Source organism: Marmota flaviventris, chromosome 10, assembly GCF_047511675.1.
Source record: "Marmota flaviventris isolate mMarFla1 chromosome 10, mMarFla1.hap1, whole genome shotgun sequence".
Classification (NCBI taxonomy): domain Eukaryota; kingdom Metazoa; phylum Chordata; class Mammalia; order Rodentia; family Sciuridae; genus Marmota; species Marmota flaviventris.
The window spans coordinates 19,782,234-19,795,540 of record NC_092507.1 but is presented as its reverse complement, the minus strand read 5'-3'; the positions used below and the strand labels follow the sequence as shown (position 1 = coordinate 19,795,540).

Here is a 13,307-nt window from a genome sequence, read left to right as displayed (position 1 = left end):
TGGACCCAATACCTTTATTTTATTTATTTTTTTGTGGTGCTGAGGATTGAACCCAGCGTCTCACGCATACTAGGGGAGCGCTCTACCACTGAGCCACAACCCCAGCCCCTGTTTGTTTGTCTTTGTTTTTGTTTTTGGATAGGGGTACTGAACTTAGGAGCACTTTACCACCGAGCTACATCCCCAATCCTTCCTGTTTTTCTATATTAATACAGGGTCTCACAAAGTTGCTTAGGTCTGGGGTTGGGGGTTGTGGCTCAGAGGTAGAGCACTTGCCTAGCATGTGTGAGGCTGGGTTCGATCCACATAAGAATAAAGCTATTGTGTGCACCTACAACTAAAAAATAAATGTTTAAAAAAAGTTGCTTAGGTCCTCACAAATTTTCTGAGGCTGACCTCAACCTTGTGATCCTCCTGCCTCAGCCTCCCAAATTGCTTGGATTGTAAGCTTACACCACTATGCCTGGCTCAAATTGTCTTTTCCTTAAAAGGCTCAGGTAAGGTTACAATGCTGCCAAAGCCAATGAATCACAGTTATCTTACTAGACCTCTCAGCTGAGAACATGACCAACACTGATACTTCTCCCCACTACATACAACAAATGAATTCCTCCCAGAGTCTTCCCCATTGAGCTAAATGGTCTCTTTAAGCACCCCCTGGCCAAAGTCAAACCTTCTACTCATCCACTCATTTTCACAAGCCCAAATGTAACTCATCTAATTTTTTAGTAGGTTCCTGTCCCCTTCTCACCTTACTGTGAAGAAAAGTGCCATTAGTAACTCCAGTCTGAGCCAGGGTACCTTTTGCTCGGCAACTATACCTACAGTTTCCTTGCTGATCTCCTTTTCTTTTTTCTTTGTCCCTCTGTCATCCATGCTACCCAGCAGCCACAGCAGTCCTTCTGAAGTATAAGCTAGACCTTATTACTCCCTTGCTTTAAATTAGCCCTTCAATGAACTGCCATTGCATTCAGGATAAATGCCAAACTTCCAGGCGTGGCTTCCTGAGGAACCACACCATCAGGGCCCTGGCCACCTCTTCATCTTGTCCTGCTCTGTTTTACTTTCCAGGCTCCCTCTCTAGCTTCCTTCAGCTCCTGAAATGTCTTGCCCTAATTCATAGCCCTGTGTCTGCCAACTCCTTCTCATCCATCAGGTCTTAACCCAAATGCTACTGGTGTGAAGGCTTGACTGGACCTGATTATCAGATGAAGTCTCCATCACCGTGACTTTTGTTTTCAAGTGCCCTCTGCTGAACAGGGCACCATGACGTACATCGTAATCACAACTCTGGAGGATAAGGCAGGAGAATCACCAGCCTCAGCAATTTATCAAGGCCCTTAGCAACTTAGAAAGATCCTGTCTCAAAATAAAAAATAAAAAGAAAGGAGCCAGCCCAGGGGCACACACCTGTAATCCCGGCTCAGAGGCTCTTGAGGCTGAGGCAGGAGGATCTCAAGTTCAAAGCCAGCCTCAGCAAAAGCAAGGTGTTAAGCAACTCAGTGAGACCCTGTCTCTAAATAAATACAAAATAGGGCTGGGGATGTGGCTCAGTGGTCAGATGCCCCTGAGTTCAATCCCGGTATCCCCGCCCAAAAAAAGGGCTGAGGATGTTGCTCAGTGGTTGAGTGTCCCTGGTTTCAATCTCTGATAGCACCCCCCCTCAAAAAAGAAAAGACTGAATATGTGACTCAGTGGGTAAGCACTGATTAACCACTGGTTCAATCCCTAGTACCCCCCCAAAAAAAAAAAACAACTTCAAAGTGCCCTCTGCTCATCCTTTTTTATTACTTACTACAATTGAAATATACAATTAAGAAATTTTGGTTCCACATTCATTTCCCCTCACTGGAATATAAATTTCATAGAAACTAGCAACTATGTGATTCATTTGAGCATTTAAATCAGAGCCCCAAACATTGTAGAACCTCCAAATATATTTGGTGGGCCAGGTCAGTGGCACATGCCTGTCATCCCAATGGCTCAAGAGGCTGAGGCAGAAAAGTAGCAAGTTCAAAGCCAGCCTTAGCAATTTAGTGAGTCCCTAAGCAACTTTTAATAAGACCCTAAGAAAAAAAACAAAACATAGGGCTGGGGATGTGGCTCAGTAGTTAAGCACCCCTGTGTTCAATCCCTGGTATACTCCCCACCAAAAAAAATTTGGGAATGAATAAATGGTCTTTGCCTGATGTCATTAACCAATTGTATACAATGTCAGTAAAGTTTACTGACTTGTTCTTAAGTGTTCAGTACTGCACTAAGTACTTATTTGGCTGAAAACACCCTTCCTATGTTCCTATGATATGAATGCTGTTTTGAATCTCATTTGAGAATGAAAGGAAGAAAAATGAAGTTACATACCCAAGGTCACACAGCTGAAAGGGAAGAGACAGGATTTAACCCAGTCAGACTGACTCCAGAATCCACTCCTTGCCCACTTCTCCTTAGGGTTCTACCTCCCTGAACTGACATTCTGATTTTAGAAAGCAGTCCCAGGTACTTCTATAATGTGACTCCTCGCTAAGAGACTAAAGCCTGATCTTGAGCCTTGAATTCACCAAGATATTAGATGTTGCCTAAGAAGTCCTCTCGGTGGAAAGCTGGTGACTTTTGATTGCATGTGCATTTGAACACTACCCACAGCAAACAAGTGGGTGATCGTGACACTATGTCATCTGAAAGTATGTGGGTGGTGGAAGAGAAAAAGTATATGTGTGAAGCAAGATGCGAATCTGTGCAAAATTCTTTCAAGCATCACATGTGTAAATTGCCCTTTCATATTGATACCAACTCAAATAGAAACTTCTTTCTTATAAAGAATATGCAGGGCTGGGGTTGTGATAGAGTGATAAAGTGTTTGCCTAGCATGCATGAGATCCTGGGTTTGATTCCCCTAGCACCACAAAAACAAAGACAAAACTAAAAAGTATATGGCATATGTAATCATAGATATTCCTTGCACAATTTTATTTTTTAAATGTTTTTTTTAGCTGTTGATAGACCTTTATTTCATTCATTTATTTATATGTGGTGCTGAGAATCAACCCAGTGCCTCACATATGCTAGGCAAGTGCTCTACCACTGAGCCACCACCCCAGCCCCAGTTTTCTTTTTTGATAGGAATTATACCAAATATCCAGGCAGTGGTGCACATTTGTAATCCCATAGACTGGGGAGGATGAGGCAGGAGGATCACAAATTGGAGGTCAGCCTCAGCAATTTAGCCAGATCATGTCAAAACAAAAATGGGCAGGGGATGTAACATAGTGGTAGAGAACCCCTGGGTTCAATACCCAATGCGGAGAAAAACAAAACAAAACAAAACAACAAAGCCCTGTACTCTCCTTGCAACTTTCCTGTTTGCAGTTGCTTCAAAATAAAAATAAACAGATCACTACCTGAAATAGAATGAGAGGAGCAAAGAAAATGCAGTTAAACCATGTAGGCACATTTTGTCAGTCAATTGTTAAGACCACTATTGTAAATATAGTAAAAGTATTTTGTTATTTTGGATTTGTGATGCTTATGGGGTTTTTATGTTGTTGTGGGGGTTTTTTTTGTGTGTGGATGTGCGCGCGTGTGTGCGTGTGTGTGTGTGTGTGTGTGTGTGTGTTTTCTTGTACTGGAAATTGAACCCAGGAGTACTTTACCACTGAGCCAAATCCCCAGCCTTTTTTATTTTTAATTTTGAGACAGGGTCTCTCTAAATTGCTTAGGGCCTCACTAAATTGCTGAGGCTGGCTTTGAATTTGCAATACTCCTGCCTCAGCCTCCTGGGTTGCTTGGATTACAGGTGTGTGCCACTATGCCTGGCTTCTTGTCACCCTTTTAAATATGAGGAAACCAGCTGGGCTTGGTGGCACACGTTAATAATCACAACAACTTGGCAGCCTCAGGAAACCAAGCCACAGAAAGAAAAGAGGCTTATTCAAGGACATCCGGCTAAGTGAAGAAGCAGTATTTGGACCCAGGCAATCTGACTCCAGAGTCTTCTTTGAGGGGAAGCTATGAAGCTTCAGTGAATAAAGGGGACATGACAGCAACTTTAAAAATATAAGGATCAAGCTGGGCATAGTGGAACATGTCTATAATCCCAGCTACTGTGGAGACAGGAGGATCACAAGTTTGAGGCCAGCCCTCAGCAATTTAGTACGATCCTGTTTCAAAAGTATAAAGAGTTGGGGATGTTGCTCTGTGGTAAAGTGCCCCTGGGTTCAATCCCCAGTACCCGCCACACACACACACACACACACACACACACACACAAATCATTCACAAATGAAAACACATGTCTGCCTGTCTTGGGGTACTTGGCCCCTTAGCTAGAGAACAGTAGGAAGCTAAATCCCCACACTGCATTTCAGAACTCCTTTGACATCCAGGACCTTGCTCTGTCCTCACACAGCCCTGCAGGAAGGACTTAGGATCACAGATGGACAGACAGATGGACAGATGACCAAGGATCAGCCCAAAGTTACACAACTGGCTGAAAAGTGATGGAGCCAAAAGCAAATGCCAGCTCTGGTGATGCCAGAGCCTCTCTCTCTCCATCCAGGGCACCAGATTGCCCAGCATGTAGCAGGCTGGACCTCCAAGTCCCCCTTTCTCCCACTCCTACTGTCTGAGACAGATGCCAGGACAGAGGAGCCATGGGGCAGCAGAGCAACATTTCTGTCCAGGTCCCAGGTGGGCATCTGCAGAGCAGGCCGCAGCGGGGCAGTGGGGGTGATCAGCTAGCCACCAGATCTGGGAAGCTCAGGCCTTGGCTGCACAATTGGGCCAGTGGATCTGGGGGAACAAAAAAGGACTTTGGGACAGACAAATCTGGGCTCTGTCCCTTTGTGTTTGAGTGACCATGGGCAAGGCACCTCACCTCTTTGAGTCTCACAATGTAAGTATCTAGCCTCACGAGGAAGCTCTCAATACTTGTAGAAAGTGACTGGCACATAGTAGGTGCTCCGTAAATGGCAACCATATTTCATGATCATTCTCTGAGGGTTTCTCAGCAGACATAACCTCTCAGGAGTTGGAGGAATCCAGGCTTGGGACAGAGAGTTCTGAAGGACTTTATTCCCGCAGGAGCCCAGAACTGGAGTCAGAGAAGGGGACCTCTTAAACTTCACAGTGGACAAAGTCCTCCCAGTCCCCCAGAGTCCTGGCTGCTTTCCCTGCAACCTGTTCCTTGCCACAACAGGAGCAGGGCCCCCAAGGTTACGCAAACAAGTTAATGATAAGGCACTTCCAGGGTGGCCTTTGCATTCAAGGCTTGTCCAGCTCTGTGGCTGGTTTCCTGGCTCTGCAAGAACCCTGGTCTTGGGGAGGGCTTGTGGCTTAGCGGTAGAATGCTTGACTAGCATGTTTGAGGTGCTGGGTTCAATCCTCAGCGCCACATAAAAATAAATAAAATAAAGATATTGTGTCCAACTACAATTTATATATATATAAAGAAAGAAAGAACCGTGGTCTTGTATACACAGAAGAGTGGGCACCAATAGAAACACCAGTCACAGCCACCTGCTGATTGTGCACCTGAGGCCTTGGTGCCCTGGTACAGCCTGGGTTAATGACCCTGTTTATCCACTTGAGTCATCCGATAAGGGGCAGCCAGGCCAGCAGGCCGCAGCCCTGTGCCCTGCACCAGCCACTTTCATTGACTGAAGCGATAGCAATGCCACGTGGAGCTCCAGATTCCCCCTCCCCCGCCACTTCCCCACCAGTCCAGCCAGGGTCAGTGTGTGTGCGCGCGCCTTGTTTTTTTCAATGAACATGACTTCTGGAGTCAAGGTTGTCGGGCCATCCTCCCTCCCGCCCTTTGGCGGTATAAATAACACCAACAGCTCAGCACAGAGGGCCAGAGAGCTGGAAGACATAGGAGCAGGTCCCTAACCATGAGCGCCAGCCAACCAGGGGCCTGCCCGTGCCAGGGTGCTACAAGCCACCCGACCATTCTGTACACACTTCTGAGCCCCAGCCTCCGGCCCAGGCCCTCAGTGCCCCCATCCCCAAGCCGCTGCCTGTGCCTACAGCACCGGCCTGTCCGCCTGTGTGCCCCCCACCGCACCTGCCGGGAGGCCTTGGATGTCCTGGCCAAAACAGTGGCCTTCCTCAGGAACCTGCCCTCCTTCTGCCAGCTCCCTCCGCAGGATCAGCGGCGGCTGCTACAGGGCTGCTGGGGCTCTCTCTTCCTGCTTGGGTTGGCCCAAGACACAGTGACCTTTGAGGTGGCTGAAGCCCCAGTGCCCAGCATACTCAAGAAGATCCTGCTGGAGGAGCCCAGCAGCAGTGCTGGCTGGGGACAGCCACCCGACAGGCCCCAGCCCTCGCTGGCTGCTGTGCAGTGGCTTCAGTGCTGCCTAGAATCCTTCTGGAGTCTCAAGCTGGGCCCCAAAGAGTATGCCTACCTGAAAGGAACCATCCTCTTCAATCCAGGTAAGCTCCCAGACACTCAAAGAAGGGGGCCGTGGTAGGAAGGGGCCAGGGCCTAGCCAAGGAAGGACCTTCTAAGGGCCTGACATCCACTATCACATTGGGTCCTTGGTATCATGGAATTATCATCTCACATTATAGGCACAGAGAAGCTAAGTGACTAGCTGAAGGTCCCACAGCCAGGTAGGGGCAAGCAGAGATGGGAACTCAGGTCTGTTCACTCCAGAGACTGGCCCTTGCCACTGTTCCTGAGAAATCTGCTATGACCCTTAGGGAATGTGGGGTGAGGAGCATAGCACAGCTGTGTCTCTGTCATATCTTCAAGGGCAGACTGTATGATGAAGTTCTGAAAGTGAAACTCCTCTATGGGTTCAGAAAGATCACACAGAGGAGAGGAATGAAGGGGAGCGGAGGACAGGAGGATGCCTTTGTAAAATAGGCCAGGAGAATAACAGAGAGTATTCTTGGTAGTGAGAGAGCATGGGGTGGGAGTTCCTCACCCTAAGGCCTTTGTGGCATCCATAATGCATATTACTATTGTAATAATAGTAGTGAACCCTTATATTACACATACCATATGTTAGGTCCTCATCTCAGGGTTTACATATACTGGCTTATTTAAACCTCATAAAAAGCCCAGCAGAGTGGAATTATTATTTTTTTAAGTGCTGGGGATTGAGCCCAGGGATGCTTAACCACTGAGATACACCCCTAGGCCTTTGGATTTTTTATTTTGAGATAGGGTCTTGCTAAGTTGCTTAAGGGCCTTGCTAAGATGCTAAGTTGCTGAGGCTGGCTTCAAACTTGGGATCTTTCTGCCTCAGTCTCCAGAGGAGCTGGGATTATAGATGTGTACCATTGCTCCTGGCTGAGACAAGTACTATTATTCCTCCTTTACAGATGAAGAACTGCAGGCTGGGCATGTTAATGCACACCTGAAATCCCAGCTATTTGGGAAACTGAGGCAGCAGGATTGCAAGCTCAAGGCCAGCCTGGGCAAATTAGTGAGATTCTGTCTCAAAATAAAAAATAAAAGTAGCTGGGGATGTGGCTCAGTGGTTAGAGTGTTTGCTTAGCATGCCTGAGGGCCTGGGTTCAATCCTCAGTATTAAAAAAAAAAAAATGGGAGAGAAAGAAACTAAGACACAGTTGACTAAGATTACTCAGCTATTTAGTGATGCCAGAGGCAGTCTAGTTCTTCATACTGCCTCTCCATAAATGGATGGGTGAGTAAAATGAAAAACTAAATTATGGAGGTGGAAGAGTGGGGCCTGGAAGACTGAGCAAAGGAAGCGAGGGACGGGAGGGTCGTTCAGTGGCAGAGCACTTGCCTGATAGGCACAGAGCCCTGGGTTCAATCCCTAGCACCTTCCTTGCCACCAAAGAAAAGAAAAACTACTTGAGCAAGTTTCTTGGGAAGCTGAGTCAGGAGGATCACGAGTTTGAGGCCAACCTAGGCAACTTAGCAAGACCTTGTCTCAAAAAAAAAAAAAAAGAAAGAAAGAAAGAGCTGGGGAAGTGGCTCAGTGGTTAAGTGCCCCTGGGTTCAATCCCCAGTACTGAGGTTGGGGAGAGAAAAGCGGGAGAGAGAGGTGCAGAAGGGTGTTTGCTGGTGGCCTCAGATTCTGGGCCAGCGTCATCCTTTGGTGGCTGGGAGTGGGATGCTCACCAATCCTCTCACTCTGTCCTCCTGCAGATGTGCCAGGCCTTCATGCCTCCTCCCACATTGGGCACCTGCAGCAGGAGGCTCACTGGGCCCTGTGTGAAGTCCTGGAGCCCTGGTACCCAGCAGGCCAAGGCCGCTTGGCACGGGTCCTCCTCACGGCCTCCTCTCTTAAGAGCATTCCATCCAGCCTTCTTGGGGACCTCTTCTTTCGCCCTATCATTGGAGATGTAGACATCACTGGACTCCTCGAGGACATGCTTTTGCTGAGGTGACCTGCAGAAGCTTGCAGTGCTGATTTGGCCTGGCTGTCCCCAACAGAGAGTCAACACTCCTGGAGAGGAAAGCCTGCTAGATAGCACTCAGCCCCCCAGGAGGCTCACTCAGCCACACCCCAACTTGGACTTCCACAGTTTGGACACAGTACTCCAGCTATCTGGTAGGCCCTTGGTGGTCCCCAGAGCCTCTGGGCCAAGAATGCTGTCCCCTCTGGGGATGGTTTGGAAGTTTGACTGTTTGGAAGTTAGATTGCTCACTGGGGCAGAATTCTTCCTGACTTTGTACAGAGCTAAATTAAGTTATTGTTTTTTGTAATAAAAGGTGTGATGCCCTTGGAGCCTGACACTGTAGTTTGTACATTTGAAAGGAACCAGCTCCCTCTGGATCCCCTTCCTTCCCCTACCAGAGAGACCCCAAGGGAAGGAAACACAGGGGCCCAGGAGACAAGCCTCAGACAGCTGGGGTATTAATTTTTCATTGGGATGGTGACTCCATTTCTTGGGATGAGATTTGTTTGGCATCTGGATCTGAATCCAGGAGATAGTATCAGTTCTTAATACCTTTACTTCCTTGCTTTTACTTTTGGGAGGAGAGGGTTTCTTTCCTATCCCCAGGTCCTCCACTAAACCACCAGGGCTCCTGTTCCCTGCCAGGCTCCCTCTCATCCGAGGGAAAGTCGGATCACAGCCAGTTGTGAAGCCGTCCCTGTGGACTGGGGTGTAGCTCAGTGGTAAAGCATGTTTGGCATATGGAAGGCCCTGGGTTCAATCCCAGCAGCAAAGACAGAAAGAGAGGTGGGGCAGAAAAAGAAGAAACGAAGTAATGAAGGAAGCAGCCCATTTCAAACTGAAACAGACAAGGTCACTGTGATTTCTGTAGTTTGGGAGTTTGGGATCATTCACATCCCCCATTTCTGTAGCCAACAGAAGAGGGTGGTCCGTTATCCTCCCAATGCAAGGGCACGAGGCACCTAGGCTGGCCTGGAAGCTGCTTAGAGGCTGGGGCAGGCCGAGGTTTAGCTGGCCACAGTGGTATGATCAGGCATTGTTGTTAAAGTTTGAAATACTTTCATGACAGTTGGTTCACAGCTACTGCCCTGGCCCACCCACCAGTCCCCTTCTACTGCCCCTCTGTCCTGTCCTGTCCAATGTCCCTTGGACATTCCCATCGTCTAGCCACTCCAGAGGCTGAGCCATGGCCTCTAGCACCGCTTCATTCAGAGCACAGCTTGGGGCTGTCCTAATTGGTCAATATCTGTTTCTCAATGTTTGTTAAATATTTTGACCTGGTCACCCTGGTCAGGGTGAATGACCTGAAGGGTGGACAGGAGGTAATGATAACAACACAAATGCCTATAGGACTTTCAGGTCTCCTCCTTTCTCCAGCAATAAGGTCTGTCCTGACCAGGCCCCACCTCCATTACCACCACAGTTTGGATTCTTCTCACGGGTACAAGTTAATTATTGCTCACTGAGAGAGGTCATTCTCTCAGGGACAACAGTCTAGGAGTCATCATTCAGGCCTCTTTCTTTGTCTTCTTCTTTTTTTTTGGTACTGGGGATTGAGCTCAGGGGCACTCACTCTACCCCCCCAGCCCTCTTTATTTTTTATTTTGAGACAGGGTCTTGTTGCTGAGGCTGGTCTTGAACTTGTGATCCTCCTGCCTCAGTCTCTCAAGTCACTGGGATTGTGGGCATGTACCACAGTGCCTGGCTCATTCAAGCCTTTTTCTAAGACCCCAGGTTAGGACCATAATGAACTGGCCATGTCCTCATTATGGGTACCTAGTGCCAGTAGCAAGGGCACCCCATCTCTTGCTCAGCAGCCTGCACATAAGTCAGACACCAGAAAGAGACAGAAACACATGGTTCAGACCCCAAATGTTGTATCATAACAAAGATACACGCAACTCAAGTGTATAACTCAGACACATCTTCATAGACATTCAACTCCCTCTGTCTCTCTCTCTCTCTCTCTCTCACACACACACACACACACACCTCCATCCACACCACACAGCACAGAAAAGCATGGCTCAGATATACTTGGTCAACAACACGCTGCAGACCCAAACACATTCACACAACAAAACACATTCCTTTTCAAATTTCCTCCTATCCCTCCATGGGGATGGGTAGCTAAACTCCCATTTCTCATCTTTATTCCTTGAGTCGTTCCCTGTGCCCTAGCTCTAAGTCTTGTGCTAGGAACATAAATTGTCTCAATAGAGACAATTATGGAACAATATAAGGATAATATTGCTTTCTCCATGAGATCACAGGCTTTTCAAAGGTGGGGGGCTGTGTCTCCATTATAACTATCCTGGGGTAAGACCTGTGTCTTAGTTTCAGGGAGGGAAGAGAAGGAAACAGGCCCAGACAGGGTATGGAACTTACTCATGGTCTGGGCTGTTCACTGTCTGGGCTGAGATTTGAGCTGAGACTCATGTGACTCCAGAGGCCAGGTTCTTGCCAACAGCATTGGCTGGCATGAGTCATGGCCAGGATCAGGCTGTCTGGAGCCAGCTGAGCCACTGCTTACTGACCGTTTACCTCTCAGCCATGATCCCTGTCCTCAGGCCCAGCCAGGGCTGATTCACTGGAAAGCAGGAGGGTGGCTGTGGCTCTGGGTCAGCCTAAGTTACCATTTTATTGCCTCGTTACTCTATCCTCATTAGCCAAATCATTGAGTGCTTATTAAGCAGTCAGGCAGCTCACATGTGCTGTGCCCTCACTGACTCACTTTGCCCTTGGGCATCTGCATATCCTATTATCCATCCATCCATTTGTTCACCCCATCATTCATTGTCTCTTGATCTCCACTTGTACCAGACCTTGTATTAGATGCCAGGAACCAGAGCACACAATAAATAAGATACAGTTCTTGCCCTCATGCAACATCCTACCCCTGGCAGAGGAAGACACAGAATTAAATATAACATGAAGAGATCTGAACTGTGTGAGAGGAACACACCACAGGCAGCTGGAATAATTCAATCTGAATGGAGGTAGGAAAAATGCTTCATTCAATTGGTGACTGTTTTGAGAATGAATACAGGTTTGCAAGGATGGGCATTCTGAACCGAGGGAATGACTTATGCAAAAGCAGAGAGGTGTCAGAGAACAAAGGGAATGGAATGATCAGCACACTGATGCACACACAGACTGCATCAGAGTAACATAGCAGAGAACAGAAATTCCAGTGAAACTGGTGGAGACCAGACTAAGATCTCAAGGGAATCCAGGTTAACAAATGGGACCTCCTATTCCTGACAGACATGGCCAGAGGAAAGCCCAGGCTGTGGCATCTTTAAAGAGTTGGATTAGGCTGGGCATGATGGCACATACCTGTGATCCTAGCAGCTCAGGAGGCTGAGGAAGGAGGATCCTGAATTCCAAGCCAGCCTTAGCAACTTTGATCGAGGCCCTAAGAAATTCAGCAAGACCCTGTCTCTAATAAAATACAAAAAGGGGCTGGGGATGTGGATCAGTAGTTAAGTGCCCCTGGGTTTAATACCCCCTACAAAAAAAAAAAAAAAAGCATTGGGCAGGGGGCTAGGGGTTGGGGTTGTATCTCAGTTGTATAGCAGTTGTCTATCATGTTGGAGGCCCTGGGTTTGATCCCTAGCACCACAAAATAACAATAATTAGCAAAACAAAACAGCGACAACAAAAAAGAAAACCCCCAGAGTCAGGAATGATCAACTAAAGAATAAACAGCAACTGGGCTGGGGACATAGCTCAGTTGGTGGAGTGCTTACCTTGCATGCACAAGGCCCTGGGTTCAATCCCCAGCACCACAATAAATAAATAAATAAAATAAGATAAATAAACAGCAGCTAAACTCCTTCTCTTCCTCACCCGACTATGAGGTGAAATGATGAGATATATGGCCTGTGTATTCTCCAAAGAAAGTGGCCCCACTTTACCTAGAGGGAGTTCATGGCCATACTCAGGGGCGTAGCCCCATGTTAGTGCCAGCAATATTCATTCCATCATTCATTACCTCCAAACCTCCCCCTCAACATTCATTCCATGACTTACTAAGTCTACTATGTACTGAGCATCCTGCTAGGTCCTAGAAATTTAGTTCCACAAATCGCAATTATGAGTAATTGTAAGTGTACAACTTCTTGGTCATCTCACAGCTTTTCCATAGCATGTCATCATTATTTTGGCTTTCATCATTTGCTATTAAACAAATGATGATTTTTGTAATAAGAGGTGTGATGCCCTTGGAGCCTGACACTGTAGTTTGTACATTTGAAAGGAACCAGCTCCTTCTGGATCCTCTTCCTTCCCCTACCAGAGAGACCCCAAGGGAAGGAAACTCAGGGGCCCAGGAGTCAAACCTCAGACTTGCAGACCCAGGGGCGGCACCACTCTACCACTGACCTATACCCTAGCCCTTTTAAAAAAAATTTTTTTTTATTTTGATGCAGGGTCTCACCAAGTTGCCAAAGCTGTCCTTGAATTTGCCATCCTCTTGCCTCAGGCTCCTCAGTAGGTGGGATTACAGGTTTGCACCACCACACCTGGCCAATTTCCAGATTTTTAAAGGTAGTAGTTACTTTTGTGGTGATCATATAGATACATATATATGTAATGAATAAAAAGATAAAAACATTCTAATGTTGTGTGCAGAGACATGGGAGGCTGAAGCAGGAGGATTGAAAGTTCAAGGCCAGTCTCAGCAATATAGCAAGGCCCTGAGCAACTTATCAAGATCCTATCTCAAAATAAAAATAAAATAGTAACAGGGCTGGGGATGTGGCTCAAGCGGTAGCGTGCTCGCCTGGCATGCATGCGGCCTGGGTTCGATCCTCAGCACCACATACAAACAAAAGATGTTGTGTCTGCCGAAAACTAAAAAAAAAAATAAATATTAAAATTCTCTCTCTTAAAAAAAAAATTCACTCACAGACAGCTAAAATTTTGAC

General features: G+C 47.1%; 1 protein-coding gene across 1 annotated transcript; it reads left to right on the top strand.

Moving 5' to 3' along the window:
• The first annotated feature begins 5,888 nt into the window (after window positions 1-5,888).
• Window positions 5,889-8,364, top strand: Nr0b2 (nuclear receptor subfamily 0 group B member 2). Its single transcript, XM_027936989.1, has 2 exons — window positions 5,889-6,429; window positions 8,123-8,364. Exons 1-2 carry the CDS (start codon window positions 5,889-5,891, stop codon window positions 8,362-8,364), a joined length of 783 nt encoding a protein of 260 aa, XP_027792790.1.
• The last annotated feature ends 4,943 nt before the right edge of the window (window positions 8,365-13,307 follow it).